General features: G+C 45.6%; 1 protein-coding gene across 1 annotated transcript; it reads right to left on the bottom strand.

Annotated features, from left to right (window-relative positions):
• Positions 1-3,653: 3,653 nt before the first annotated feature.
• On the bottom strand, positions 3,654-14,553 carry RHOU (ras homolog family member U). The gene is made up of 3 exons (XM_045783554.2): positions 13,989-14,553; positions 12,240-12,298; positions 3,654-7,187 (listed from the first exon to the last, which is right to left on the bottom strand). The coding sequence occupies exons 1-3, from the start codon at positions 14,248-14,250 to the stop codon at positions 6,732-6,734; spliced, it is 777 nt and encodes a 258-aa protein (XP_045639510.1). The 5' UTR covers positions 14,251-14,553; the 3' UTR covers positions 3,654-6,731.
• Between the last annotated feature and the right edge of the window lie 13,326 nt (positions 14,554-27,879).

The following is a 27,879-nucleotide window of genomic DNA, read 5'->3' as shown; positions in this document are numbered from 1 at the left end:
TCAAAGTGTGACTGATTCATATGCTACTCCTGAAAGCTTCTGTGCTAAGGGATATTCTCGAATGTCGAAGTTCTTTTTGTGCTTTAAGTTTCAACACTCCAAAGCAGTGTGTTTGGGCTATCAGAACACATGCCCTCGTGCGAATGCTTTCCACGGGGATGGCCACTGTATGCCAAATTCATGTTGCACCTCCAGCTGCTTGACTGAGAGGAAATGTTAGAAACGGCCTTGTGAAAAATGGATGCAAAACCAGGCAAAGACGTCAAGGATTCCCATTGCCATTTTTAGTACATTTTTCTCCCCAGTTCAGGCCAAATCCTAATCAGAAACCACTCTACTAGTGTAATGTGAGAGAACACTGTCTTGAGAAGGGGAATTCAAGCATTCAGTAAGATCACTGCATTCTCTCCCTTTGGAGACCTCCCTGAGATGCCAAATCATAGTAAAGCTACTTATGGTGTTCTGAAGAATAAGGAGAGGCGGGAGATTTGGATGTTTCATGATATCAAGGTAAGATTTCATCCATGTCACATGAGAGGTGTTTTCGCCAATGGGACCAGAAATATTCAGTCATCGACTGCTACCCCCAGTAGTTCTCCCCTCCCTAGGAATGACCTGGCACTTCTCCCCCTCGTCAGCCAGATGAACCGGGGGGGGCCCCCGCCAACGTTGCACACATCTGACCAAGACTGCCGCTGACTGCTGTGTTCTGAATACTTCCTAGGAAAAAGAATACAGGGGAGGCAATGATCTGGGGAGCAATGAGCTGACTTCCAGGACATGAGTGTGGTCAGAATGGCCCCCAAAGATGTCCACATCCTACACTTTAGATTGTGTGATGCTGTGGGTTACATGGCAAAGCAGAATTGAGGCTGCAGATGGAATTAAAATTGCTAATCCACAGACCTTGACAGGGGGAGATTACTCTGAACTCTCCAGGTGGGCCCCATATAACAGTAAATGGGGAAGAAGAGGTGAAAGAGTCAGTGTCAGTGGGTTGCCCTTGAAGAAAGACTGGACTGGCCATTGCTGGCTTTGAAGGTGAGGCACCATCTTGAGCCGAGGAATGGAGGTGGGGTCAGCAGCTGGAGGAAGCGAGAAGATGGCTTCCTTAGAGCCTCCAGGAAGGAACACAGGCCTGTCATCACCGTGATGTGAGACAGGCGAGACCCATTTCTGAATTCTCCCTTCCACAACTGTAAGGTAAGAAATCTGTATTGTTTCAAGCACTAAGTTTGTAGTAATTTGCTACAGTAGTGAATGGAAACTGACAGAATGAGTCAAATTTGAAGTATCTGTGGGACGTTCAGGAGGAGAATGAATGGAAATGTGATATTCTGCTCTGGAACGTGTCCTCCTTCTAGATGACAAACATTAGGTTAGAGATCGCCAGGTTCCCGACCTCTCCCACATGCAGACTGTGTCTCTTCAGGACTCAGTTGTACTGTTAGGACTCCGTGGGGGAAACTGGTTGGCTGATTGGATTATAGGCAAGGATTCTAAAAATGGCTCTAGATTCACAAAGCTGAGTGTGCTCGTATGAAGCAAGAACTTCTCACAGGGAAGGAGTCAAGGGACAGACACCCTCGCAGCCTCATCCTTGACTTCCACATAGATCTTTGTTGTCTCACTCCAACTCCACCAAAACACCTTCTGAGGCTCAATTCTACCTTCTCCTTGAGAGGGGATCGGCCCAGACCCCCCCCCCCAGCCGGTGGCCAGCCCCCAGCAGCCCCAGCCGCTCAGGCAGAAGCATCTCTGTTCCAGAGTCAGCCTGTGCAACTGCTGGAGTAATGCATATTGTTTTGTTTTTATAAAAATGACTGGAAATGAAAAATAGATGTGCTATTATCCATTAAAAAGCAGAAGGCTCACAAAAATTAGTAGGGCTGAAGATGAGAGCCATTAGGGGCCGATCGTTGAGTTAATCACCTAGGCAGCCTGCTGTGAGAGAAATGAACAGAACATGCCAAAGAGACCAGTCAGAGTGGACGTTTACTGAGCACTTCACATCATAACACCACCAGACCACTGACGTAGGTGCCAGATTTACCCTTTACAGATTCTAAAGTTTAGACACAGAAAGTTTAAATTGCTTAAGGAATCACAACCAGTAAGTGGCAGAGCCAGGATTTAAGCCCAAAGAGCCTGACTCTGGAGTCCAGCCCTCTCCTCCTCTGCCCTCCCATCACACCATCCCCTCCCTGATGTCAGGGGCCTCTCTGACCTCCTTTCCCTACCTCCTCCCCTCCTCTAGGTCATCTTCTGCTCCTCTCCCTGTACTACTTTGGTCCTGTCCACACTGGCCTCCAGGACATGCCAGAAACTTGCTCTGCCTCAGGGCCTTTGCACCTGCTGTTCCCTTCGGAAAACTTCTCTCTCAGATACTTGTCACTCTCTCACCTCTTTTAGGTCTTATGTCTCCATGAAGTGCGCCCTGACCCTTTAGAGGGGCTGGGTGCTCTGTCAGTGTATCCTGGGAAGGCCTATCCTGGACATGGAGGCAAACAGGGGCTGGTTGAAGAGAAACTTCCAGATCCCTTTGAGCTGGGATTAGGCTGCCAATGGAAGCCAGTGAGGGTGAGCTGGGTTTTAGCACTTTGGGACATATGCTGATGGCCAATCATTTTAGTTGCTCTCTGCACAGCAATCCAGTGCATTGTGGCTCAATGTTCAGTGGATACGAAAAGTCAAGGCTGGCCCCGGAGGCACTGTGGGGAATGAGGTGGACAGGCCCATCCTTCACTAGATGACCAGGAGCCCTCCACCCTTGAGGCTTAAGGGTAGAAGCAGGATGACACCTGGCCTCCCAGGTTGGTCCTGTTGTCAGGGCCCCATTCCGTGGTGTAGGGCTGCATTCCGGTGGCATCTGACGATGACTGCAAGTTCACATATACCGCATGGGCACCCCTAGCCCTCAGACATGGGGAACTCCGAGCTTTGCTGGCCTTCCTTGTTAAGCTGATGGGGCTCATGGCACCTTCTAATCCCTTCCATGGCCACTACAGATCTTGGCCATTTACCCCACATGTGCCCCACACGTGCACATGTATTCTCATGCAGGATTCAAACAGCCCGGGGAGAAAAGCTGTACTTCCATACATAAGGAAACCGAGGCTCAGATCTAGTGACCAACCCATCATCACACACCAAGTGCTTCTCTGAGCTTTGACTTTTGGCTGCAAGAAGTGTTCCTGTGAGAGGGGCACCTGGGTGGCACAGCGGTTAAGCGTCTGCCTTCGGCTCAGGGCGTGATCCCGGTGTTCTGGGATCGAGCCCCACATCAGGCTCTTCCACTATGAACCTGCTTCTTCCTCTCCCACTCCCTCTGCTTGTGTTCCCTCTCTCGCTGGCTGCCTCTATCTCTGTCGAATAAATAAATAAAATCTTTAAAAAAAAAAAAAAGAAGTGTTCCTGTGAGGGACACACACGGGCCACCAGCACACCATCCATTACAGACAGAGTCAGAGAGGGCTTATATCAGACTGTGACCCCAGAAACCCCATATTCAATAAGCATTTAATGTTGGTTAGGGATGATTCCCAAAACGCCTCTGGGAGCACGCCATATGCTTCCCAACCAGCCTGCTTTTGGATGTGGCTAAACTTTTACTCACTTCCAGCGACATTCTTTGGTAGAAAAGGCAAGTGCAGTTATATCCATAAGTCAGAATTTATTTCATACCACCTCATTTATAGCACTTTCGAGGACAACGTTCTGCTCAACATCATTACACTTGAACACAGAGCAGCACGACTTGGTAAGGCACCAGGTTACGACAGTCTGGGGAGAAGACCGTGCCTGCGTTTCGGCTTGTAGTAACTGCGTGGTTTCTCCTGAAGTCTGTCAAGCACAGAGAACAGTATTACAAAAGGTTTGTTTCCACAGACACGGTAAAAGGTGATAAAACAGGTTGGAAGTATACTGTATTTTTCAATTAGGACTGGCCTACACTGTAGGAGTTCAGCTAAAGTGGCATTTTCTAAAGCACAACTCGTAAAATCTTCTCTGCAAAACCAAGCTCCAAGTTGAACAGTGTCTCAGCTTTGAAGTGGATCGACTCTATGTTTAACTCAAGCACACACTTTTACGAGCTTTTCTGCCCAATCACACAAAGAAACAAAAATGGAGGAAAACCTGAAATACAATCGATCGTACCTTCACTAATCTGTAAAATGCAGCAACATGTTAAAAACGGTTGTGTTTAAATGTCAACCCTCTAGGGGCGCCTGGGTAGCGCAGTCGGCGTGATCCCGGCGTTATGGGATTGAGCCCCACATCAGGCTCCTCCGCTGGGAGCTGCTTCTTCCTCTCCCACTCCCCCTGCTGTGTTCCCTCTCTCGCTGGCTGTCTCTCTGTCACATAAATAAATAAAATCTTTAAAAAAAAAAAAAAAAAGTCAACCCTCTAGATTTTTAGCGCTAATGGTACAGATCGTATCAAGTTGGGTTAAAAATAAACCACTTGAGTAAAGCTCTCAGAACTGGGCCACACAGGTGCTCCACGGCCAGCTTTCCACCAGTGGCCCCCAGGCAGAGGGGGCCGTGGCCCTCACCCCAGGGAACCAAGAGCAGCTCCATATGCTGTCGCGTGCATTGAAATTTTCCAAGTCTTGTGTTCTATCTTAAAAAATTAATTTGCATTGTACTCCATGACATTTGCTTAAATATAAAAATATTGTTTAAAATTGCTCACCAAGTAACTCTCCCACCGCTCCCACCTCTGCACCCAGCACAGGCAGAGCCCAGCCTGGGAAACTGGCTGCTCACAGACAGGTGAGCCAGACAGGCCAGCTTAGAGCCTGTTTGGAGCATTTCCACAAATGACGTAATTGTAGTCACTCAGGCTATAACTAAATGCTTTGGGAAGCTATGACTGATATCAATTTCAGTAATGAAAAATAAATAGTGAACAATCCATGTATTTTAGTTTTTAAACAAAGAAATCAGTTAATTTTATTTACTAACACAGATCAAAGAAGCCCCTAACCCAATCCTTTACTTCTTTTATAGGAAAACACAAATTCGCTTTTTTAAATATAAAAAAGAAAATGCAAGACCCACAGAAAGGTAAGACTTTTCCATCCACTGGCTCTACAGAAGTTTTCCTAGTTACTGAATTGGTTTTGGTAAATCTGCTTCACCCACTGCAACCGGACATTGTAATTCACGTGGTGGGCTACCTCTTGGCATCTCAGAAGCACAGCCATCACAAAGTAAAAAAAACCGACTCTTCTGATATGGAACTTTTTTTCTCCCAGAAGATGAAGCCCTAAGAACTGCCACCTTGAAGAACACAAGTGTTTCACAAGTATATGGTTTTCTGGCTGTCCCCCCGCAAGGACGCAGCTGCGGGAGGGAGCTGTGGTCCGCACACGAACCCCGCTCCTGGCCGGGCCACAGCAGACCATCCCGGGCGCCCTATGACTCGCAGCCCTGGTCTCTGCGGCCAGCTCCCTGAAAGGCATCTGTGGCTTTGCCCGGTTGTTTTAACAGGTTTCAAGAGACACTCAGTTTAAAACAGGTTTTAAGAGATGTTCGTGTTTTAAGATGGTTTCAAAACTGTGTCAAGATATACTTAAAATCATAACCGAGTAGGATATAATCAAAAAGAGATCTGTTCAAAAAAGTAATAAAAAGAGGAAGCTGAGCTTCCCTCACATCTGTTTCTGCGGCCATGCTTTTTCTCATTAACTGTTTAAAAGTCTGAATCAGCAGCAAATACAGCCACGTGTGTGTGTGTGTGTGTGTGTGTGTATGTGTGTGTGTGTGTGTATACATTTTGGCTGACTTAAGGGGAAAAAAGTACATTTTGTCTCCTACAAACGTTTGCTGCAGGCCTTTCAAGAGTGTCCACTTCCCTGCAGATGGGATAATTTAAATAGTTTGGAAGTTTTCAAACAATTCCGATAGACGCTCCCTAGTGTTCTGACTACCGGGGATCTAGGCAGTTTGGTGCACACATACAAACAGCAAACACCACATTCTGATCTCGACGTGAATCACTCCCTCAAGAAAACGTAAGCGTTTCTGACTAATCCTTGCTTTACTCCACATGGCATGTTGGCTATGCTTATACGATGTCAACACAACTGGACTAAGAATGAAAAATCCCAATAACCAATTTTTTCCTTTTGGTGTACGCAGTGCTGGAGAGTTCCTAGGATGTTCTCTGCTGGCTGATTGGAGATATTAAGCAACCAGGTATTAGCATATGACAAAAGGGACTGGTTTGAGGTGTTGTTGGCAGAGGTCTCTCCTTGTTTTCTCAAATTTTAGTTCCTTAAAAGTTTTTTAAAAGTGTGCGGAGTTTCAGAGCTAAGAGTGATTCGCGCCACAGCTGGCCTGGGGACGTAACGCACTTGCAGGAAGGAGCCCTTAGTCAAAGGAGGGTTAACCACACCGTTTCTTCTTTTGTTCTTCTGTACACTGTAACGTAGCAAAAAAAAATTTCATTCTCAACACCCAGATTTGAGGTGTCTTTTCCATATTAGATATAAATTAATCCAGAGGTCTAGAGCTCTACGTTTCCAGAACTATCTTGCATAACGAGTCATTAGCTCAAACAAACAAGGATATCAAAGGCAAGAAAGAAGACAGACACGGAGAGCTCCACCTGTGACACACGCATGTTCCCTATACACGTTCCACACGATGAGAGGAGCCGTTCAGCTAATATAGCTTCTACTGAGGGCCTCATCCCAAAACCGCCCTCCCGGGTTCCTGGCCGCGTCATACGAAGCAGCAGTACTTCCTCCACCAGGACTTGGAGAGGTTTTTCATTTTGTCTGGAGTCCTGCTTTTGGACTTCTTTGGCTGCTGCTGAGTGTCCGAGTACTGGATGCCCGCGACGATGGCCGCGTCGAAGACCTCCTTGAGGTTTTTCTGAGTCAAGGCCGAACACTCGATGTAGGAGGCGGCTTTGATTTCCTCGGCGCACAGCTTGGCGGCCTCCTCAGGCACGGGCTTCTCTTTGCATTTGTCCAGCTCAATAAGGACCTTGACGTCTTCTCTCAGATCCGACTGAGTTCCGACGAGGATGATGGGGGCTTTGGGACAGTGGCATCGAATCTCCGGCACCCACTTCTCGCTGACGTTCTGGAAAGAGGAGGGGCTCACCACGCTGAAGCACAGAAGAAAGATGTCCGTGTTGGTGTAGCAGAGAGGCCTGAGTTTGTCAAACTCATCCTGCAACCAATCAAAGCACCCCAAAGTTACCTTTTAAATCCAGTCTCATCAGCAAAGAGACCACTTTACCATTTTTTTTCTTGCAAGGGTCTGGCAGGTGTGATTATGGAGGGAAGGGCCAATGCCTCGGAAAGCCATCCTGCTGCTTACCTCCGTGGGGCTCGCACTGCCAGCCCCACGAAACCTGGCCGGTGCGTTCAATGTCTGCATCAGTGCCCACGACCCTCCGGCAACTTACCCCAGAGAAAGTACTTACAGCAGGTAAGTTGTAGAAATCAAATTTACTTTATCTACCCTTCAGCCTACAGAAACCCAGATTTACTCTTTCAACTCGGGTATTTAGCTATTCTTCTAAAATTGAGACGGCAGCCACACGGATCCCCAAGTTTCCAATCTGACCCCAGTGAACCCCAGTCTAAGCCTGCTTCTCTCTTCAAGAATCCAACCCTGCCCATCCTCATGACAGCTTTGAGTGACGCCCACCTCGTCCCATCTGCACCGCACTCAGGGCACGCACAGGGCACTGAGTAATGTTAATCAGACACAAGGACAGACCCAGAATTGGAGCTGAGGACCTCTGACAGGCCACTCTCCTTGGCAATTCGGAGAGCCTATGCCTCTCCAAGTCACTTACAACAACGTGACTTACAATGTCACACTGGCTAATACTTTCTCATTCTTGCTTGATTTATCTCTTTCTTCTTAATTGTTCTCTTTTTCTCCCTCCTCTCTTCCTTTCCGAACCTCCTTACCCCTTCTTTTTTCCCTGCAAATACCAGGGAGCTCCATGCAGTTTTGGGAGGATAAAGGACCCGAGGAAGGGCATTCCCACCCTACTCTCAAGGTACAGGGAACTGGATGCAATAATTACAGTCGTGCTGGTGAGTACCTGCCACAGTCACCCACTTCGCGGCAACGTACGCTGGCCACTGGGCACCGTGCAGGGCCCCGGGGATTCGGCTGGGGACAGACAGACCCGGCCTCAGCCCTTGTAGAGCTGTCTGTCTCCAAATCAGCATTTCTTCATAGTCCCCTGCAGTGCCCTATGCAATGAACTAAAAGCTTTCACTCAGCCCTCTCACAGGAAAATATTTACATCATCTCATTCCTATTTAAAATTTCTATCTGTGGGGGCACCTGGCTGCATCAGTCAGAAGACATACTACTGCTGATCTCGAGGTCGTGAGTTCAAGCCCCACACTGGGTGTGGAGACTACTACACAAAAATTAAAAAACTAAACTTTGAAAAAATAAAAAAAAAATAAAGTAAAATAAAATTTCTACCTGTGGGTGCCAGCCTCGCACAGGTGTCCTATGACAGACAACTTCCTAGTGGCATGAAAAAGTGAAATGCCATCCAGGTTTTCAGTACGCCGTTGGCATAGCCTGATTATTATACAAACTCCTCTTTACGTGCACAGTATTCTGCATCTGTGGCCATTCTGCAGGTGTAAAGGAAACCTGGATCTGTTTTACTTGAAGGCACTTTCTTCATTTGTGGCTCCATATTTCAGTTGTAGGGCATCCAACCAACCACCAGTGTTGAAGTCAACCGGCTCGAATGCTCAGGAACGAATCTGGCATTTCGTCACTGCCGCTTGTCAGACTTCTATACACGACGGTTAAAAAAGAACAAGTTGGCTTTCTTAGTGCCAACTTTGAGCTGAAAGAATAAACACAGAAACTCCACCAGGTCGACGATGGCCCAGCAAAGAAGATCTTGTAAGAAAACATTCCCTCTGTTCTCAGAGGCCTCAAAGAAGCACAAAACTGAGCCCCGTGTAAGGTCAGCTCCCTCGGGCAGCTGCAGCTCGCTGTTAGAAGTCAGTCACCCTTGGCCGTGCCCTGCGAGCCAGGGTTGCATTACCAATAAAAAGAAAGGCAAGCTCGGGGGCTGGGCCTTGTGACAGGGCTTTGGAAACCCGGCTCCCCAGACCTCTTGAGATTCTGGCTGAAGAATTCAGGGAGCCAAGCAGAAATCAAACCCTCCTCCTCTCTAACAGAAACCTTAGATACTGCCGAAATCAACACAACACACATACACCTGACGAGGTCCACTGGAATGTACCCTCAAGGAAAGGTGTTCTGAGGCCTGGTGATTTGCACGCACCTGCCAGGTCTTAGGGGAAGACACACAGAATTCAGTGAGGGACAGGGCGTGCCGGACAGGCCGCTGAGTAGTAGTGTTGGTCAAGCTGCAACCTGATTTTTTGGTTTTTTTAGCACAGAGATTTTTTCCAAGAGCCTCATGGGTCAAAAGGCTGAGGAATTTTCAGCTTTTCCTGGCAATTTCAGTGACAGTCCCTTCTCTTATGCCAAAGGTACGTTCTCAAAGTCCTCGGTCTCTGATCTATTTTCATTTGAGAAACACTGTGAGTCCAGTGTTAAAGACTCCTTTTAACATTTTCTATGCTCACCTACCTCCCTAACAAGAAAACCCAAAGACACGAAAAGCAATTTCTAGTTATTCAGCCAGTGGAGCTATATTCTTGCTCTAAGCTTCCATATGAAACCTGCATGTGGGCCCCAGGTTAGGGCTACCTGTGCTCATGCTCCCCTGAAGCTGGAAACAGAGGTCACACAAGTCACTTTAAGCCCACAAGGCTATTCTGAGGACCGCCTGGAGGAGATGGGCACTGGCTGAGTCAACATTAGGAAAATACAGCAGGTGTCAAATCAAGTCCCTTCTAAAAGGTTGTTTATCAGATCTGGACTAAGGAATAAGGAAGGTGGAAAGAATTACCACTCTGACTGGCTTTGCTATTAGTCAGAGTAAGTCCTAACGGATACTTGGGGAGTAGGGAAAAGAAGTGATCTTATCTTACCAGCTGTGTAGTTTTCATAGTTTTTGAAATTGGTTTATTCATTCGTTACATAATAAGGTATACTTTACTAATACATCAGTAAAAAATACAGTAAAAGTCAATGAAAACATCACTGGGAGACTAGAAGAATAATTTCCAAATGAACGAAAACTTACCAACTTGCACCAAAGTTCTTTTATTTCCCTAATTTTAAAATTTTTTCACGAAAATATCTCCAAAATTATTCTTGTGCTTCCCCAACTTTTAAACAGACCACACTAAGGAAAAAGTCAAATTCTACCTCAGTAATTCAGGATCATTTCTCAAAGTTTTTCTGATCACAGTCCTATGCCTCTTTCAAAACTGCCCAGTGGTTTTCTCCCAGACCCACCTGTCCTGCACCCAAGCCAACACTGCCTTCCTCCCTACCGCACTTCCCTGGTTTCTTTCACAAGTTCTACTAACTGGCTTATCTTCCCTACAGATTGTAAGCCTTCCGAGGAGTAGGCCAGGACTTAAGTCTGCATTCCCCAGGACCCAGCGCTCCACTATAGGCATCCGTATAAACCCTAGGCCTAGAACCCCAACTTAGGAAGCCGTGTCTGACAAAAGTCAACAGCTACCAGGAGAGCCCCATTAGTGGGCAGGGATGTGCACTGACCTGCTTGCTCCTCCCCTCAAGGGTCCCCAGTAACTGTGCCTTCTTGGCTTCCTGTCTCCGGTCTTATTGTTGGGCTATTCAGCTGCCCCTTCTTGCATCAGCAGGAATGCCTACATTTATCAACGTGCGACTCTGACCCCATTTTAAAGATCAGAAAATCAGACACGTAGTAGGAAAAAGATTCTTACTTTATACAAAGCAATTAAGCTTTCATGACAAGTACCAGGAGGGCATTCAGAAAGAGTCAATATGAGAAGAGCAGTGTTCCTCTGAGTTCTCTTTTCCACAGGCAGTAAGACACACCCTGGGTTGCCACTGAGGGGGAAGTAGACGTGCTCCAGGGCAGAAGGGGCAGAAGAGGCAGGGCCGCCACTCATGCCACTGGGCCACAGCCAAACCGCCTGAGCTGGGGACCAAAGCTGCCCAGTCTTGTGCCACCTTGAGTTTTGAAAAATAAACCTGTGAGTTTGCGGTCCCAGGGTAGGTAAGCAGTTTGGATGAGGCACTTAGGAATACTGGAAACCCAGCTTCTTAAACACAGATGGTCATGGGACAACACCTCAGAAAGGGAGGTGGGCACTTCTGCGTGACTACAAAGGGCCCCTCGGCATTTCCTCTCACTCTAACAAGGAAAGACTCCATGTTGATGAACTGTCACTTTGACAAACTCAAGAGCTGGCACCCTGGGTTTTCACAGAGAACAAGGAGACCTCAGTGACGAGCACTGTACGAAGGGACGACTGGGTGATGCTGAGTCCCTGGAGCTCGTCGGGGGACACCCCAATCTCTGTCCCTCCCTGGGTGTGTCATCCAAGTGCTGGACCCTTGAGACAAGAAGAAACATTCATGATTTGGAAAGACTAAGTCCAGGTTCATTCATTCCCCCAGCTCAGGAGAGCTTCGACCACTGTATCAAAGAATGGGGTGTCCCTAGTGAATCAAACCAGAGCTTAGGGAGGGAAATATTAACACCCACTGACGAACTCCATCTTTTGGGCGGGGGGTGCCTGGATGGCGCTGTTGGCTGAGTGTCTGGCTCTTGGTTTCAGCCCAGGTCTTAATCTCAGGGTCATGGGATTGAACCCTGTGTCAGGGCTCCACACTCAGCGTGGGGTGGGCCTAAGACTCTCTCTCCCTCTCCTTCTGCCCCTCCCTACCATGCTCTTTCTCTCTCTCTAAAATAAATAAAATCTTTTTTAAAAACCCTCCATCTTTTTCTTGAGCAAATTTCACATTTGGCTTGTTGACTTCTAATAACATGATTCTATCACCAACTTAAACTTTGAGAAATGATCACAAAGCATCATTGACCATTTTTAATAAAAACGAGATAGTAAATAAGATAAGAAACTCCTGTAAGAACGCCTGTTGTTGACCCTGTTGCCCCCCTGTCCTGACCATGTGAAGCTGGGCCAAACCCCGTTTTATGAGTGCACAGCTATCTCCCCCTCCCCGCCAGCCTTGGAGAGGGGCAGGGCTGGGGCCACTTGTGAGGCTTTAGAATGACCCAGTTACAGAGCGAGGTTATTCTGAGGCCTCTAAAGGGCTGGTCCCCTTCCCAGCACCGAGGCGCGATGGTCCACTAACCTGTCCGGCAGTATCGCAGAGCTGGAGTCTCACAGGCCGCCCGTCCACAGACACCACAGCTTAGAAACAAGACAAAAACAATGATCAGGGGTGTCTTTCAATTCCTTTCAGGAAAATAATGGTTTCAGCTGCAACTACCCTTCTCCCTCCACACCCTTCAGCTATTCTGGGTCCCCTAATGAATTAAAGACTTGCCTAAAACAAGGAGGCCCCATGGAGGCATTTTTGTCTACAAACCCTCGAGGGCTGGCAATTCACTGCACGGCGGGGGCTGAAGCTGCAAATCCCTGAGCCATTTGAGGGCACCCCAGAAGGGCCTACACTTTTCGCCCAGTCCTGGAAGATTTATTTTCCTGTCACACTCGGTTCAAAAAACCTAAAAACAACACTGGGGGGTAAATGGGAACCAACCTCGCCATTTTAACTCAGTGGAAAAACCTCACAAATAATTCTGTTTTCCCTTGGGAAATGTTCCAAGACTTCATGGTTTATCATAAAATTGTAGCTTGTTTTGAGAACATGAGCAAACACAGGCTGCCTGCATTGTCCTGTTTATAGAAGAGGGCACTGCTTATCTCACTGTGTCAGCTCAAAGGGAGGATTAACACAGAAAAGAAAAGAAAGCCTGCCCACCTTTCCACTGGGATGGGGTACTTGGCAGGGGTCTGCCCTGGGGCACAGCGTGGAGGTTTCTATTTGAATTCAACACTCAGGTCCCTCTCAGTGCAACTTTCTAAGTTGCTTTTAAAGTTTACACTAGTCAGCTGAGAGGGAAAAGGAGGAAAAAACAAAACCATTTGGGTGGAAACCCATTAGTACAGCAGTTTTATTCAGGGTACCTTAGAGGTGGAAGAAAGCAAGCCTTTGCCATCGCGACTTTCTAAGAGGTCAAGAAGCATTTTTTTTGTTCTTTTAAGAGCTAGAGAGTGTTTCACATTAGCCTCTGTGGATTTTAACTTTTCAGTAAATCTCAAAAAGACCTGAAAAATCCTTTATCTTTGTTTCCACCACACCAAAAAACATAGCACACCATACATAAGAGCTGTAAAGAGCTTAAAGAGACACTGAAAAGACACGAAGAATCAGAAACAGAGCCAACGGGGGAGATGGAAGGGGGAGCAGTGGGAACAGGGGAGACGGATTCAGAAGAAATCGCGTTTACTCTCCAGGTTTAATCCAAACCTAAGCCCTCAGTGCTGTTTTCAGTAAATTAACTATTTTCTGCCGCCTCTGTGGCTCTTCAAAGTGGAGACACTCCTCGTGAGGGGAGCCGCCAAAAGGAAAGGACTGACTCTCAGGGCCACAGGTAATGGCACCTGCGCGTCACCTTCCCACTGAAACTCGGCAGCAGCGCCAGCAACATCGACCTGACGCAACTTTCTACGCAGGAAACTGACCAAGCAACCTGAACTCGACCTGTTGGTTACTAAATTGCCGTACCATTTCTTTTTGCACAGGCTCTGTCTCCCGTACCCCGCCCCCTCCGCAGGGCTCCGGTTTGGGGGCTCCCCGTTGCCCCGCGGGTCCTCAGGTGGCTCCGCGCTTGCCCCGTCCCCGAGGCTCGGGAAGGTCCTGCGCTCCGCGCCCGGTCCGCTTCCCAGCTGGAGCCCGGCCGGGCCCGCAGCCTCCTCGGGGACCCGCGACCCTCACGCCGCGCTCCCCTCCCTTCGACACCCGGGCCGTCAGCACCGCGCCCGCGGACGGCGGCCACGCGCCCCCTCCCGAGAAGCGCCACCCGGCCCGCCTCACCCGAGAAGTTGTCGAAGGCGGTGGGGATGTACTCGGTGGGGTAGCCGTTGGTGGTGTAGCTCACCACCAAGCTGGTCTTGCCTACCGCGCCGTCGCCGACAAGCACGCACTTGACGCCGCGCCCCTCGGCACCGCCCGCGCGCCCCCGGCCCCCCGGAGCCCCGGGCCCGCGCCCCCCGCGCGCCCCGCGCTCCCGGCGCGGCGGAACGGGCGGTGCCTCGCAGCGGCCGGGAAATGCGGGGTCCCCCTGCTGCGGGGGCATCGGTGCGCGGGTTCGGGCGTCCAGGCGCGGGCGAGCAGGGCCCGGCCCGACCGCCCCTCCGTCCCGGAGCCCTCCGGGAGGGAAGAGCTGTCAGCTACCGCTGTGGCCGCGCGCCCGGCCCCCGAGAGCAGCGCTTCCAGGCCGCACGCTCCCAGACAAAGGCGGCCGGGGAGGGTCCCGGCTCCGGGGTCGGGCGGCGCCACCTGGCTCTGCTCCGCGCGGTCAGAAGACTGCGGGCCGAGCGCCGTGGAGCCCGAGCGCTCTGTCTCCTCCCGGCTTCCCGGCGACACGACGCGTGGGGGGCGGGCGGGGAGGGGAAAGAGGCGGGTCCGGCCCGGCCGCTGTGTGCCCGCGCTGAGGCCACAGCGCCCCCCGCCTGCGCGCCGGGCCCCTGCACCCGGGCCAGAGGCGGTGCTATGCCGGGCAGGAGGGGAGTGCGGACGCCGGCTCCGGGCCCGAATACCCGCTGCGGGGCGGTAGGAGGGGCGGCAAACACCGCTCTGGGGATGGACCCGGAACACCCGTTCCGGGGCGCGGCGCCTGGAGGAGCCGGGTGGCCGAGGGCAGCATCCTCCCGGGCGCCGAGACCGACTCCACCGCCCGAGTGGCCGAAGCGGTTCTGCCTTGTTGCGCGCACGCTGGCGGGGGAGCCTGAGCTTCCTCCTGTTCCCTCGCTCCCCGCTTCCCCCTTCTCGGTCGCAGCCCGTGCTCTGGGGCCCCTTGCTGGCCACAGTGCTCCACCCAAGGGGAAATGAAGTGTCTTGGGGACGTGTCTTTTAAAAGGCAACTTTTTAAAGTCTACCTACAGCCTATCGTGTGATTTTTCTTCTAAAATAATTTATCTTCATATCATTTGGGAGCAAAATGATGTCAGGTCCTGTGTTAATGCTCTTTTGGCATGCCGTGAACCAGCAAATTAATTTATAGACCCAATTTCTTCTTTTACTTAAATGTAATTTGGTGACATTAATATTAATGGAGGGAAGGGGACGCCTGGGTGGCACAGCGGTTAAGCGTCTGCCTTCGGCTCAGGGCGTGATCCCGGCATTCTGGGATCGAGCCCCACATCAGGCTCTTCGCTATGAGCCTGTTTCTTCCTCTCCCACTCCCCCTCTCTCGCTGGCTGTCTCTCTCTCTGTCGAATAAGTAAATAAAACCTTTTAAATATATATATATTAATGGAGGGAGGGATTCCATTTACCCCTGACTTCTTCCTCTCTGCCTTCCTCCTACATTTAGCAAACAGTCCATTCAGAAAACAGCGAAGCCTTTCTGGGTCTAGCCAGGACACAAAGGCTCCTCAGGGTGCACAGTGTGGTTTGAGAAGCGGCACATACTATTAACATGAATACTGATGCTACAACAACAACAATAACAGTAACAGCAATAGCCAATACATACTGAGCCTTTATGTGCCAGACACTGTTGTAAGCACTCTGCCTGAACTAATTTCTTTAATCTTAACATTACTTATACCCATTTTACAGATGCAAAAATCTCAGGCACAGACATATTGAAGAAGCGCTCAGGGTTCACCAGTTCATCAAGTGGCAGTGACAAGATCCAAACCCAAATAGTCTACCTCCAAAGCCTAAGCTCTTTTTTTTTTTCTTTTCTTTTTTCTTCCAAGTTTTTATTTAAATTCCAGTTAGTTAACACACAGTGTAATATTAGTTTCAGGTATAGAATTTAGTGAGCAGAGACTAAATCTAAACCAATTTCCTGAAAGCAAAAAGAAGCTGGTGTGATAAACTCAGACTTGGGAATGCAGAGGTCGATTTATCAAGAGGCTAGATGCATGAACCCAGGGCCCCTCACTTGCAGAGAACCTCTTCCAAGGCCCTAGGGGCCCTGGCAATGTGAATTGTAAATTTTTCAAAATCACATTTTTTAAAGATTTCTGTATTTATTTATTTGAGAGAGAGAGTGAGAACATGAGCAGTGAGGAGGAGCAGAGGGAGAGGGAGAAGCAGACTCCCTGCTGAGCAGGAAATAATATATTTTAACCACTACCAGTTAAGTCCACTGTCTCAACTCTAACTTCCCCTCATATTGAGCGGCTTTGAAGTGTCCATGGACTTTTTAATCAAGGAAAGTGAAGTTGGAGACACATTTTGTTTGGGATTAATGGGTACAGAGCCAGGACTAGGCCGAGGTAAAGGAGGTGCCAAGGGAGCAAAATTTAGGGAGGCCAACCTTGCATTTGCATGACCCTGCAAATGAATGACCCTTTACCTTTTGAGCCTCAGGCACGGGACTTGCTTCTCCCTAGCCCCTGACCCCATGGGATGTATTTATGTGGTTTTATAGTTCCTATGTGTAATGTTATTGCTAGCCATCCAGGTGTATAAATGGCTACCAATAACACACTTACTACCCTCTGTGGTGGGGTGCTGGTGTCCACCTGAACTGTTCTACATTCCCCAGCACTGGAAGGGTTCCAGTAGCAAAGGAGTAACCACAAATTTTGAGACGGAGGGAGCCAGAAGCCAGTCTGTGGTGATTTTTTACATCATAAAACACACTATTGTGAGTGTTGAGTACTAGGGAGAGTTTGAATCTCTGGACTATACCTGGTCAAAATGGGAGTTCTCTCCCATCAGGAATGTACTCTAAATGCAGCACAGACAATTACAAATGCATCATACATTTTTGGAGGAAATCATATGAAATAGAATAGATAGGATTTCCTATGTCTGTAAGGACAAAAACCTGTACCGGTATCACAAACAGCAAGTTCCCCTGCCTGTGAAGTCCGTTTCTATTCCTCTCATGGAAAATGCTTTACCAAGTTACAAAACTGAAGAAGTGGTCAAAAGGTATGCAGCTAGGGGATAAGGGGAGATATTGTTCAAGGGCACAAAGTTTCAGTTACAAGGTAAATAAGTTCTGGAGATCTAATGTACAACCATGTGACTATAGTTAACAACACTATATCGTATACTTGAAATTTGCTAAGAGGGTAGATCTTAAATTTAGCACCACACACACCACACGAAGGTAACTATGTGAGGTGATGGATAATGTTAATTGCCTTGATGGGGGTGACTATTTCACAGTGTATCTATGTATCAAATTATCAAGTTGTATACCTTAGATATACACAATTTTTAATTGTCAACCATACCTCAGTAAAGTTGGAGGAAAAGGATATGCAGCTAAAAAAATATTAGAAAACAGTATGGAGAGGTGTGTCAGGCAGTTTATTAAAATGCTTTTTTGTGGATTTTTCTTGAAGTTTATGGTATTTGTTGGCCTTTTAAGTTTTATAGCTTGTTGTGTTGCATTTCTTATTTCAAATAAATATTTATTTTTATACCTAATTGTCTAATTGGTAGTCTTTCTCTTAAAGAAGGCCCTCAAAGTTAAGAAGCTTTTAGGCTGTACAAAATTTTGTTGTACCCCTATTTTGGCCATATGTTAGTTTTTGTAACCTATAGCTTCTGGCTCCTGCTTTATTCCCTTTTTCAAAAAAAAAAAAAAGTTTTATTCAATTTATTTAAACTGAAAAAAAATTCACCCTTTTCTCCCACCCCACGCCGCCCCCACCTCTTGCAACCATCAATCTTTTCTCTGTATCTGTGAACTTCTTTGTTTTTTGTTTGTTTGGGTTTGTTTGTTTGTTTGTTTCGATTCTACATAAAAGTGATATCATACAATATTTGTCTTTCTCTGTCTGACTTTTTTTCACCTAGCAAAATGCCCTCAAATTCCACCCACGTTGTCACAAATGACAAGAATTCATTCTTTTTTGTGGCTCAGTAATATTCCTTTGTGTGTATATATAACACGTTTTCTTTATCCAGTCATCTGTCGAGGAACACCGAAGTTGCTTCCATGTCTCAATTATTATAAATAATGCTGCAATGAATATGGAGGCACAGATATCTTTTCTGAATTAGTGTTTTCATTTTTTTTTTTTTTTTGGACAAACACTCACCAGTAAGATTGCTGGATCATATGGTAGTTCTATAATTTTTCGAGGAAACTCCGTATTATTTCCATAATGGCTGCACCAATTTACAATCCCACCAAATAGTGGACAAGGGTTCCCTTTTCTCCAAATCCTTACCAGTGCTTATTTCTTGTCTTTTTAAAATAGCCATTCTAACAGGTGTGAGGCGGTATCTCGTCGTGGTTTTGATTTGCATTTTCCTGATGATTAATGATAGTGAGCACCTTATTATGTACTATTGGCCGCCCATATGTTTTGGGAAAATGTCTATTTAGGTTTCCTGCCCATTTTTAATTGGATTTTTTGAGGTTTTTTGCTATTGAGTTGTATGAGTTCTTTATATATTTTGGGTATTAGCCCCTTATCACATATATGATTCACAATGATTTTCTCCCATTCAATAGGTTGCCTTTTCATTTGTTGATGATGTCCTTTGCTGTGCAGAAGCTTTTTAGTTGTACTCTTTTTTTTTTATTTGTATGCTGTCCCTTAGTATGTTGAATATTGTCCCATCCCCACTCATTTTGGCTCATCTTTCTAGATTCAGCTTAATAAACTCCCTGCAGTCTTATCAAAAATACCCAGAACTAATTCTCCGCCTATGTATAAGAATCCTCCGCAGGTGATTCAGGAAAGCAGGCTCTATACCGCACCATGTATTTCATTCCAAACCAGAAGTAGAGAGGTAGTCTGGAGCAACAGAACGCTGACGGAGGTCAGGCACCGCAAGAGGCCCCTCGAAGTGTTTGGTTCCAAATTGAATGATGTGTTGTTGTTGTTGTTGTTGTTGTTGTTTATTTGTTTACTGTCTATCTCCTCTCACAAGTGCATGTGGTCAGGGACTTTGTTTTGTTCATCCCTATACCTCACACTTAGATTCGTGTGGAGCAAATAATAGACTACTATTACTACTTTTCATGCTTTCATAAAATATCTTGGAACTCATGAATCAAATCTGACTATGTCTTACAGCAATGAATAAAAAAGACCATTTTTTTCTCTCTTTTAAGAATGCATTTACCCCTCATGTACCCCCATTTGATTTCACTCCAACTGTGAAATTGGTGCAATGTCTCCGTTATGTCTTGGGTGTAGGAAACCTGGGAAACTTCACCAAACTCTAACACATTTTCCAGTGTTCTTTTTTTTTTTTTCATAAAGTTCTGCTACCCGCTCCACTAGTAAAGATTATCTAATTTTCAAATTTACTAATTATAGTGACTTTATGCTTTTTTACCAATGTAGTAAAAACCATCCTAATGGAATTTTAGCTTTTCTATCTTTTGACATATTCAAGAAATAAGCTCTAACAATTTTTTCATTAATACATCTCTTGCCAGTATATAATTTCCATCGACAAATTCAATACCAAGCTATTTTTCTACTATTTATAACATTTCACTATTTACCCATCTTCCATAAATACATAACAAGAGATAACCAAATCAGAAGTGTATGGTTTCTGGATCTTTTGTGTTAACAGGTCATATAGCTATGTGTGTTTATTCTTTCTTTAAGCCACAACCTTTGCCTTGGACAAATTAATCTCATATCTTTTCCTCAGCTGTGCCCTAATGTCCTGTAAGAGTGCGAGAGATTCTTGGAAGAGAAAATTATTTCTCACAAGCTGAAGATTCTGAAACAGGTTGTTTGCTGCTAACAGGGCACTACTGCTTCTGGTTGAGGCTGGGACTATGTTTCCCAGAACACCCTTCTCTGTGTGGTTCCAGGCTAGAGATGTCCAATAAGAGGAGCTCCCCAGGGATTTGGAAGGGTGGTAGGAGAGGATCCAATGGCCAAGCCTGATGGCAGATAGACACAGAGAGGCCCAGTGCACCTCCGCTTTCCTCCCACTCTGTGCGCACCTCACCCATCGCACAGCATCCCCCAGCCCGCCGCCTTTCCTGCCCCCACAGAGGCTGCAGCTTCCGCACTCCAGTTCTCAAGCTCCCTTTTGTGGCCACAAATGCATGGCTACTGGGTTTTCTCTCAAGCTCTAGCTGGTACCCTGCGCTGGCTAGCAACTCCCTAGCAATTTCCAAACTCATGAAAGTTCCCCTTCTTAGCCCCTGTACCTTGGAGTGGCTGTTTTCCCGACTGAATCCTGACCATATCACTGGGGATGACGTCCTAGGGAGAAAATTGACAAGGAAAATAATCTTGGCATTTTTCACTAGAAAACACGGGGAAAATCATATAAATGGCACAAAACCATTAGCTGGTCTACCAGTGAGTCCTTGCCAGTAATCACAAGCCCCTGAACTTTTCCATCAGTGAGTATTATGGTAAGGGGTCATGGACATGGTCCAGCATGTTGGTATTGGTGCCCCTGTCTCCAGATGTCCTTTTGTCACTTGCCATCACCCTGTTGTTAAATGGAATGAGTAAATTAAGAGCTCCCATTGGCATGATGAAATTTTCAGATGTGAAAATCAATCACTGATTTTGACTGTAAAAAGTATTTTTGAAGGTAAAATGCATGTATTGTTTCTACTGGTCAATTTAGTCTCGGCTGTGGAGCAGTGATAAGTAAATTCAAAATCTTAATGTCTAAAAACATAGGAGTTATTTTTTGGTCATTCAAAATTCACTCAGATCTAATGGTTCTCCACGGCAGCTCCCTTCCAAGTGACTCAGGGATCCAGTATGCTTGTGTCTTATAACTATGCCACCTGGGACGTATGGTTTCCAGGAAAGAGAATATGGAGGGTCGTATGCTAACTTTTAAATGCTTCATCTGGGAAATGACACGCAGAGCTTACAGCTCGCTATGTGTACCATGTGTTTCTGTGCATGTACCCATGCGTGCAACAGCGATTTTGTAAGAGCTCAAAACTGGAAACAAACTAAGTGTCAAAATAGTAAAATGGATGAGTTAAATTTGGAATTTATGTTATATTATTCAGTCAAGAAAATGAATGAACTGCAGAGAAATACAACACTAACGAATCTCCCTAACATGAGTGAAAGAAGCCAGATACAAAAAAGCATAAACTATCTGATTTGATGTATATAAAGTTTAGAAATGAGAAAAACTAAACAGCATTAGATGTCAGAGTAATTGAAGATAACTGTTACATTGGGGAAGGAGAGGGCCATAGGGGGCTTCTGATATTCAGCTGTATTCTGAGTGGTGGTTACATAGGCATTCACTTCAGACTAATTAATTATTATACCATATATTTGTTTTATTCACTTTAATGTATTTCGTTATATTTCAAAATTATAATGATTAAAAATATTCAAACCTACAAATTATATTAAATAGGACTGATGGTTATTTGCATTTTAAAGAACTGTTTGCTTTAGCCTAGCACAGTGCTTCTACATAAGGTATACTTTTGACTGAAATAACAAATTCTGACCGTAAAATTTCAGCGTGGTTTGATTGGCCAAAACCCTGTTTATACAAACTTTTCCACATATCATGAAGTACTACTGTACATTATTTACATTTCTCATAGTTATTTTTAATATAGGCATCATCTTCCACAAGTGCTGTTTGTGTTTTAATATTTTTAACAAACTGAACTGTTCCTGCAGGATTGTCGTGAAAGAGGCAAATGGCAATTTATAGACATAAGTTCCTGGAGGAAAATGAGAGCACCAGGAGGGCCCTTGGAGGGATGACAGGCAACTTGGCACTGAGAGCTCACTGGAGAAGAAAGGCTGGAATTGCCATTCGTGTCGTGAACAGATGCTGTGCGAGGCAGGCTGAGCGAGCTACGCTGCAAGCACCTTTCCCCCCACTCAGTCTTGGTTTCTCTTCCTCTTTCAAATCCCCAGTTCTGGGTCTTCCCAGCTGTCGCAACGCTGCAATTGATGAGAAACACCAAGTCCATTCCCTCAGACCTACTGCAACATTCCAGATTCGCCCTCCCCGCTGTTCTGACCCTTTTGATAGAAAAAGGTTCCTTTCCAGACCTTTGCAGCAACTGATACGCTTCCAACTTCCCTCCCCAAACACACATCACAGAACCTCCCCAGGTCAAACATTTTCCAGCTGTCCAAGTCCTTACAGATGATAAGAACTCTTTAGAAACCCCTCTTAGCTATTGCAAAACCCTGACCTCCTCTAATTTTTCAGCCACCCTAAAGATAAGAACTGGCCGTGTCACCATTTCCCAACAAGTGTGATCACCCAAGCCAGCAATTCTGAAATAATAGGACTGTCCTATTGTGAATTTAAAACCATTTTTTATCTATTCATTAAATTAATTCCATAAACATTGATTGAAGATCTTTTTTAACTTAAGGACTTGTTCATGATCAAATATTTTGTTTTAAAATTTTTTCTGTAATTCTAAAATTTCATTAATTCAGATGGCTTTCTAATCGGTCAAAATTGGAAAGTTTTAAGTCACATAAAAATATTTTAGCGGTGCCTGGGTGGCTCAGTCTGTTAAGCATAGGACTTTGGCTCAGGTCATGATCTCAGGGTGCTGGGCTGGAGCCCCTCAGTGGGCTCTGTGCTCAGTGGGGAATCTGCTTGTCCCTCTGACCCTCCCCCCAGCTCATGCTCCCTCTCTATCTCTTTCATTCAAATAAATAAATAAAATCTTTACAAAAATATATTTTATAGAGTTATCCTTGTCTGGAGAGCCCTTTCCATTGTTTTTACCTAATTAAATCATAAGGGTCTTTGTAGGTCCAGCTAGAGAGTGTTGCCATCATTCTGGCCTCTGTGCTCCACCTTGGGAAGTGCTTTCCTTGGTATTCTCATCCCTCACAGACAGCTCTCAGCTCCCATGGGCTCCACGGACATGGAGGGCAAGGAGAGGTGCACAGTTTCACTGGGAGGATTCCAAAGCTGGGGGGAAGGGCTCTGTGGCAACCGTCCCTGGGATTGCTGCCCCTACACTCTTCTGGCAATGACTCCTAGAGCCCTGCACCTCCCAAGCATGTCAGGGAACCAGATTTGGGAAGCACTAGGTGAGAGGTGCTTCTGGGCTCTTCCTTCCTGAGAAAACAGACTGGCCCTAGTTACTGTTGGGATCTAGTTTCTGTAGAATTTGAACTCTGCCCTTTGGGACTTGAAAGTGCAGAGTGAATTCCTACCACATATCCTAAGAGAGTGCCTTCAAATTCATCAATTTGAAATTACCCAGAAGATGAATAGATTTTATTGATTAAAAATATTAGTTTAATTTTCCTTTAATCTTTATAACAGTAGTTCTGAGATTTTAAAAGGAACTAGAATAAAATAAAATGAAATCAAATAAAATGCAGAGACAGACTATCAGACAAGAAAAGACTCAGAAACAACCAACCAAAAATGGGTAACTTTGCTTTATTCCAGAAACGGAAATGAAGCCAATCAATTTGATTTGGCTGGCTTCGGCCCATATCTGTTGAAGCCTTCTGTGTATCAAGGGGTATATCTTATGTCTAAAAGAATGGAGATCAGCATAGTGAAATAAGAGCCTCCAAATCATACATATTTAATACAAATAAAAATTTACCTTATCTTAGGAGGGAACTTCAAAAACAATGCGCACTAGATTTAGATTAATTCAAGAGTTCCCTTTGAAGCCACCACAGGTGTACCCTTTCTTCTGAGGCAGTGGGACTTTCCTGTCAAAATAAGGGAAATTGTGTAGGAGGAATTCCATTAATTCACTCATTTAGCAAATATTTATTAAACACCCACTGCAAGCGAGGCCTATAGTGGTTGAGGATATGTCACTCAGCACAACAGACACAAACCACTCCTTCACAGAGCTGCAACCAAATAAGTGAATTACATATCATGTCAGAGGATGAAAAGCACCACAGAGGAGGAAAAGCAGGGAAAGGGAATGGGACAGGGTGTGTTTTAATCAGGTAGTCAAAGAATGCCTCACATAGGTTACATCTGAGCAAAGACTTTGAAGGATGGAGGTCATTAAGTGTTTGGGTGTCTGGGAAGGAACATTCTATTGTGTAAGTCATAGAGAGCTAGTTTGATTCATCATGGAATGGGAAAGGAGCATTCTAGGCAAAAGAAACAGCAACAGCAAAATCCCTGCAGGGCCTGTGTCAGCAGGTCAGAGAAAGAGCAAGGAGTCTCATGTGCCTAGGAAAATGTTACCAATCATCTTCTATGACCAGGTCATAGAAGAAATGAAAAAAGGAAAATGCACATAGGCCATGGTAGACGTGGTATCAATTCTTCAGGAGCCTGGGAGCTGCTAGAATTGAGATGGGTAGTAGCATCATCTGACTTAGGCTTCCAGGATCCCTGGGGCTACAGATGGAAAGCAACTGTCAAGGGCAAGGGGAGCGGGGAGACCAATTAGGAGATGAAGGACATGACCAGGAGTGCAGAGGTGGTGGTGGGAAGGTTTTGGACATGCCTTGAAGGTAGAGTCAGCATGATCCTCCTGGTGCGTTGGGTCTTGGGTTTGAGGGCACACAAGGAGGCAAGACAATTCCAAGGATCATGGCCTGACAAACTGAAGTTGTCATTAACTAAGATAAGGAAGACTCCAAGTAGTTGGTTCAAGGAGAAAGATCAGGAATTTGATTTGTACTTATGAGGTTAGGTTGCCTATGAGATGTCCAAGAGCAAATACTGAGTAAACAGTTGAATATATAAGTATGGAGTTCAGAGAGAGGTGCTGTCTAGAGATGTTAGAGAGTTTCACCAGCACATGGATTAAGGATAAAAGGATATTATTGGGGCACCTGGGTGGCGCAGTTGTTAACCGTCTGCCTTCAGCTCAGGGTGTGATCCCGGCGTTCTGGGATCGAGCCCACATCAGGCTCCTCCACTAGGAGCCTGCTTCTTCCTCTCCCACTCCCCCTGCTGTGTTCTCTCTCTCACTGGCTGTCTCTCCGTCAAATAAATAAATAAAATCTTAAAAAAAAAAAAAGACATTAGATCATCAAAGAAGGAGTGTAGACCAAGAAGAGCGGAGGGGGCGCCTGGGTGGCACAGCGGTTAAGCGTCTGCCTTTGGCTCAGGGCATGATCCCGGCGTTCTGGGATCGAGCCCCACATCAGGCTCTTCTGCTATGAGCCTGCTTCTTCCTCTCCCACTCCCCCTGCTTGTGTTCTCTCTCTCGCTGGCTGTCTCTATCTCTGTTGAATAAATAAATAAAATCTTTAAAAAAAAAATTTTTTTTAAATAAAAAAAAAAAAAAAAAAGAGCAGAGGACCTAGGAAGAGGACCTAGGTCTGAACTCTGGGACTCCAACGTTAAATGAAAAGGAAAGACATTTAAAAAGCTACAGATATTAAGACCAAATATCAGAAGCTGGGAAGGGAGGAATGGAAAAGTAACCACTAAGTGCACCACCTGTGTAAGAGCTTATCTGCATGGGTGCCTACCATTTCATTGCACGGTAAGTCATCTGGCCCCTTTTGAATTTGAAACAATCCTTGTCTCCTTTATTTATAAGGTGGCCAATAATAAACACAATATGGCACTGTGGTGACCCTATTTACAAACTGATTGCTTCATTGATTTCTAGTTCTGGGTTGAATGTCAGGGAGGGAAGTGATAACCAAGGTTGAGACAAAGTCTGAGCAATCATGGGGGAGTGTCCTCAGCACACAGCCTGGAACCATAAGAGTCTGCCTTTCTTTGTCCAGCACACCCACTGGATCTGCACGTTGATCTGGTAGTGTCAGTAAACAGGCCTGCCCAGAGTTCATTTTATTTGATAAAATCCATGTGTGCTCCAAGCTTACTAGTACTAAAGGGATAGCAATAGGGGTTTTTGGCTCTACTTTGACGAAAAATGAAATTCCAGTCAATATCCTTTTAAAAAGCATTAAAATGGGGCGCCTGGGTGGCACAGCAGTTAAGCGTTTGCCTTCGGCTCAGGGCGTGATCCCGGCGTTCTGGGATCGAGCCCCACATCAGGCTCCTCCGCTATGAGCCTGCTTCTTCCTCTCCCACTCCCCCTGCTTGTGTTCCCTCTCTCGCTGGCTGTCTCTATCTCTGTAGAATAAATAAATAAAAATCTTTTTTAAAAAAAGCATTAAAATATATTGTTTATCTTAGGAAGAAAAATGTTCTCTTGGATCCTCTGAAATGTGTGAAGCTTTTATAGTCACTGTTTTGGAAGACAAGGTAACAAATTCTCATAGTCCATGGTGGAAGTCGAGAAACCAGAGATGACACGGAGGCATCAGTGACTTGCCCTGCAAAGGACTGTGGAAAGGATTTGGGTGGCAAGGGATGGGACGATGTAAAGTTACCTCATTAGAGGGAAGCGATAGTTACTATTTATTATTTCCCTGGAGCATGTTCTGTTGGGGGTGGGGTGCAGGAGATGGCTTTCTGGTCAGATGAACCCCCATTTGAGTCCAGTAGTGTCACACACCTGTGCAAGTCATTTTACTTCTCCAACTTTGAAACCCCTCATTTGTAAGGTGTATGGATTAGTTTGTTGGAGTTGCTGTAGCAAAGTACCACAGACTCGGAAGCTTCAATCACAGGAATTTATTTTCTTACAGGTCTGGAAGCTAGAAGTCCAAGATCAAGGTGTCAACAGAGTTGTTCCTTCGGAGGCTTCTCTTCCCCACTTGTAGATGGCTGTTTCTCTCTGTCTTCACATGGTCTTCCCTTTGTGCTTGCCCATGTCCTCTCCTTTTCTTGTAAGGACAATAATCGGATTGGACTAGGGCTCCGCATAATGACCTCATTTCCTCTAGTTACCTCTTTAAAGACCTTATCTTCAAATACTGTCACATTCTGAGGTACAGGGGGTTAGGGCTTCAGCACATGAATTTGGGGAGGCACAATTCAGCCCATAACAATGTGGACAATCTACTTGTAGACAGTATTATATTCTGTTTTGAGTATGTACTATGTATACATAACAATATATATTATCTATTGAGAATTATGTCTGGTAATCAAAGCTCTGTTTTTTAAATGTTTGTTTATGTACACAAAAATTATTTTGCTTAAGTGCCCCTAATCTATTAGGAAGTCTCATAATTACAACGTGAGACAAGAATAGATATTTACAAAAACATACTTAAGTCTAACTTTTTTAAGGTGTGGGAATATTTTAATGTCATTTTCTTTAGGGTTATTTCAAGTGTCCTTGGGGCGATAAGAGTCTTCTCAAAAGACACAATAACTGGGGCACCTGGGTGACTCCGTCAGTTAAGCATCTGACTCGTGGTTTTGGCTTAGGTCATGGCCTTAGATGAGCCCCGTATCAAGCTCCATGCTGGGCATGGAGCCTGGTTAAGATTCTCTCTCCCCTTCTCCTTCTTCCCCTAACCCCTACCCCTGCACTCTTGCTCTCTTTCTCTCTCAAAACAAAACAAAAACCAATAACCAATGCTTCTTGGTGAAGCATTAGAGGAGAGAGTGCTATCATGTTAAGAAAAATTAAGATAAATCGTTTTTGGAGATGTGATCCAAAGGGCATAAACAGACTGATCAACCTGAATTTAGTTGCAGTTTTACCATTTGTTAATTGTGTGACTTTCACCCCCAACAAATTTTAGCTCCCTTCTCCTTAACTAGTGTGGTAACATGCTCCAGAGACACAATATTGTGGTAATGATTTGGGGGAAACATATAATTTTATGAATTAAAAATTCAAAAATTTTGTTTTTTCTCTAGAGAATCAAGGCACAAAGTAAGTGATCAATAAACATTGGCTGGCTGGATGGATGGATGGATGGATGGATGCGTAAGTAAAATAATACAGGACATATGAAGGGTT

This window comes from Ursus americanus, chromosome 6 (assembly GCF_024610735.1).
Source record: "Ursus americanus isolate L20-20 chromosome 6, mUrsAme1.1.p, whole genome shotgun sequence".
NCBI classification, from domain to species: Eukaryota; Metazoa; Chordata; class Mammalia; order Carnivora; family Ursidae; genus Ursus; species Ursus americanus.
The sequence above is the reverse complement of the archived record's forward strand: the minus strand, read 5'-3'. Positions and strand labels throughout refer to the sequence as shown.

What these genes read in the sequence shown, in the direction of transcription:
- RHOU (XM_045783554.2), bottom strand. Translation starts at nt 14,250, where the DNA reads ATGCCCCCGCAGCAGGGGGACCCCGCATTTCCCGGCCGCTGCGAGGCA. An exon ending in CGCCTTCGACAACTTCTCGG is followed by an intron (nt 12,299 to 13,988) that starts GTGAGGCGGGCC and finishes CTTGTTTCTAAG; the next exon opens with CTGTGGTGTCTGTGGACGGG. An exon ending in TCTGCGATACTGCCGGACAG is followed by an intron (nt 7,188 to 12,239) that starts GTTAGTGGACCA and finishes GATTGGTTGCAG; the next exon opens with GATGAGTTTGACAAACTCAG.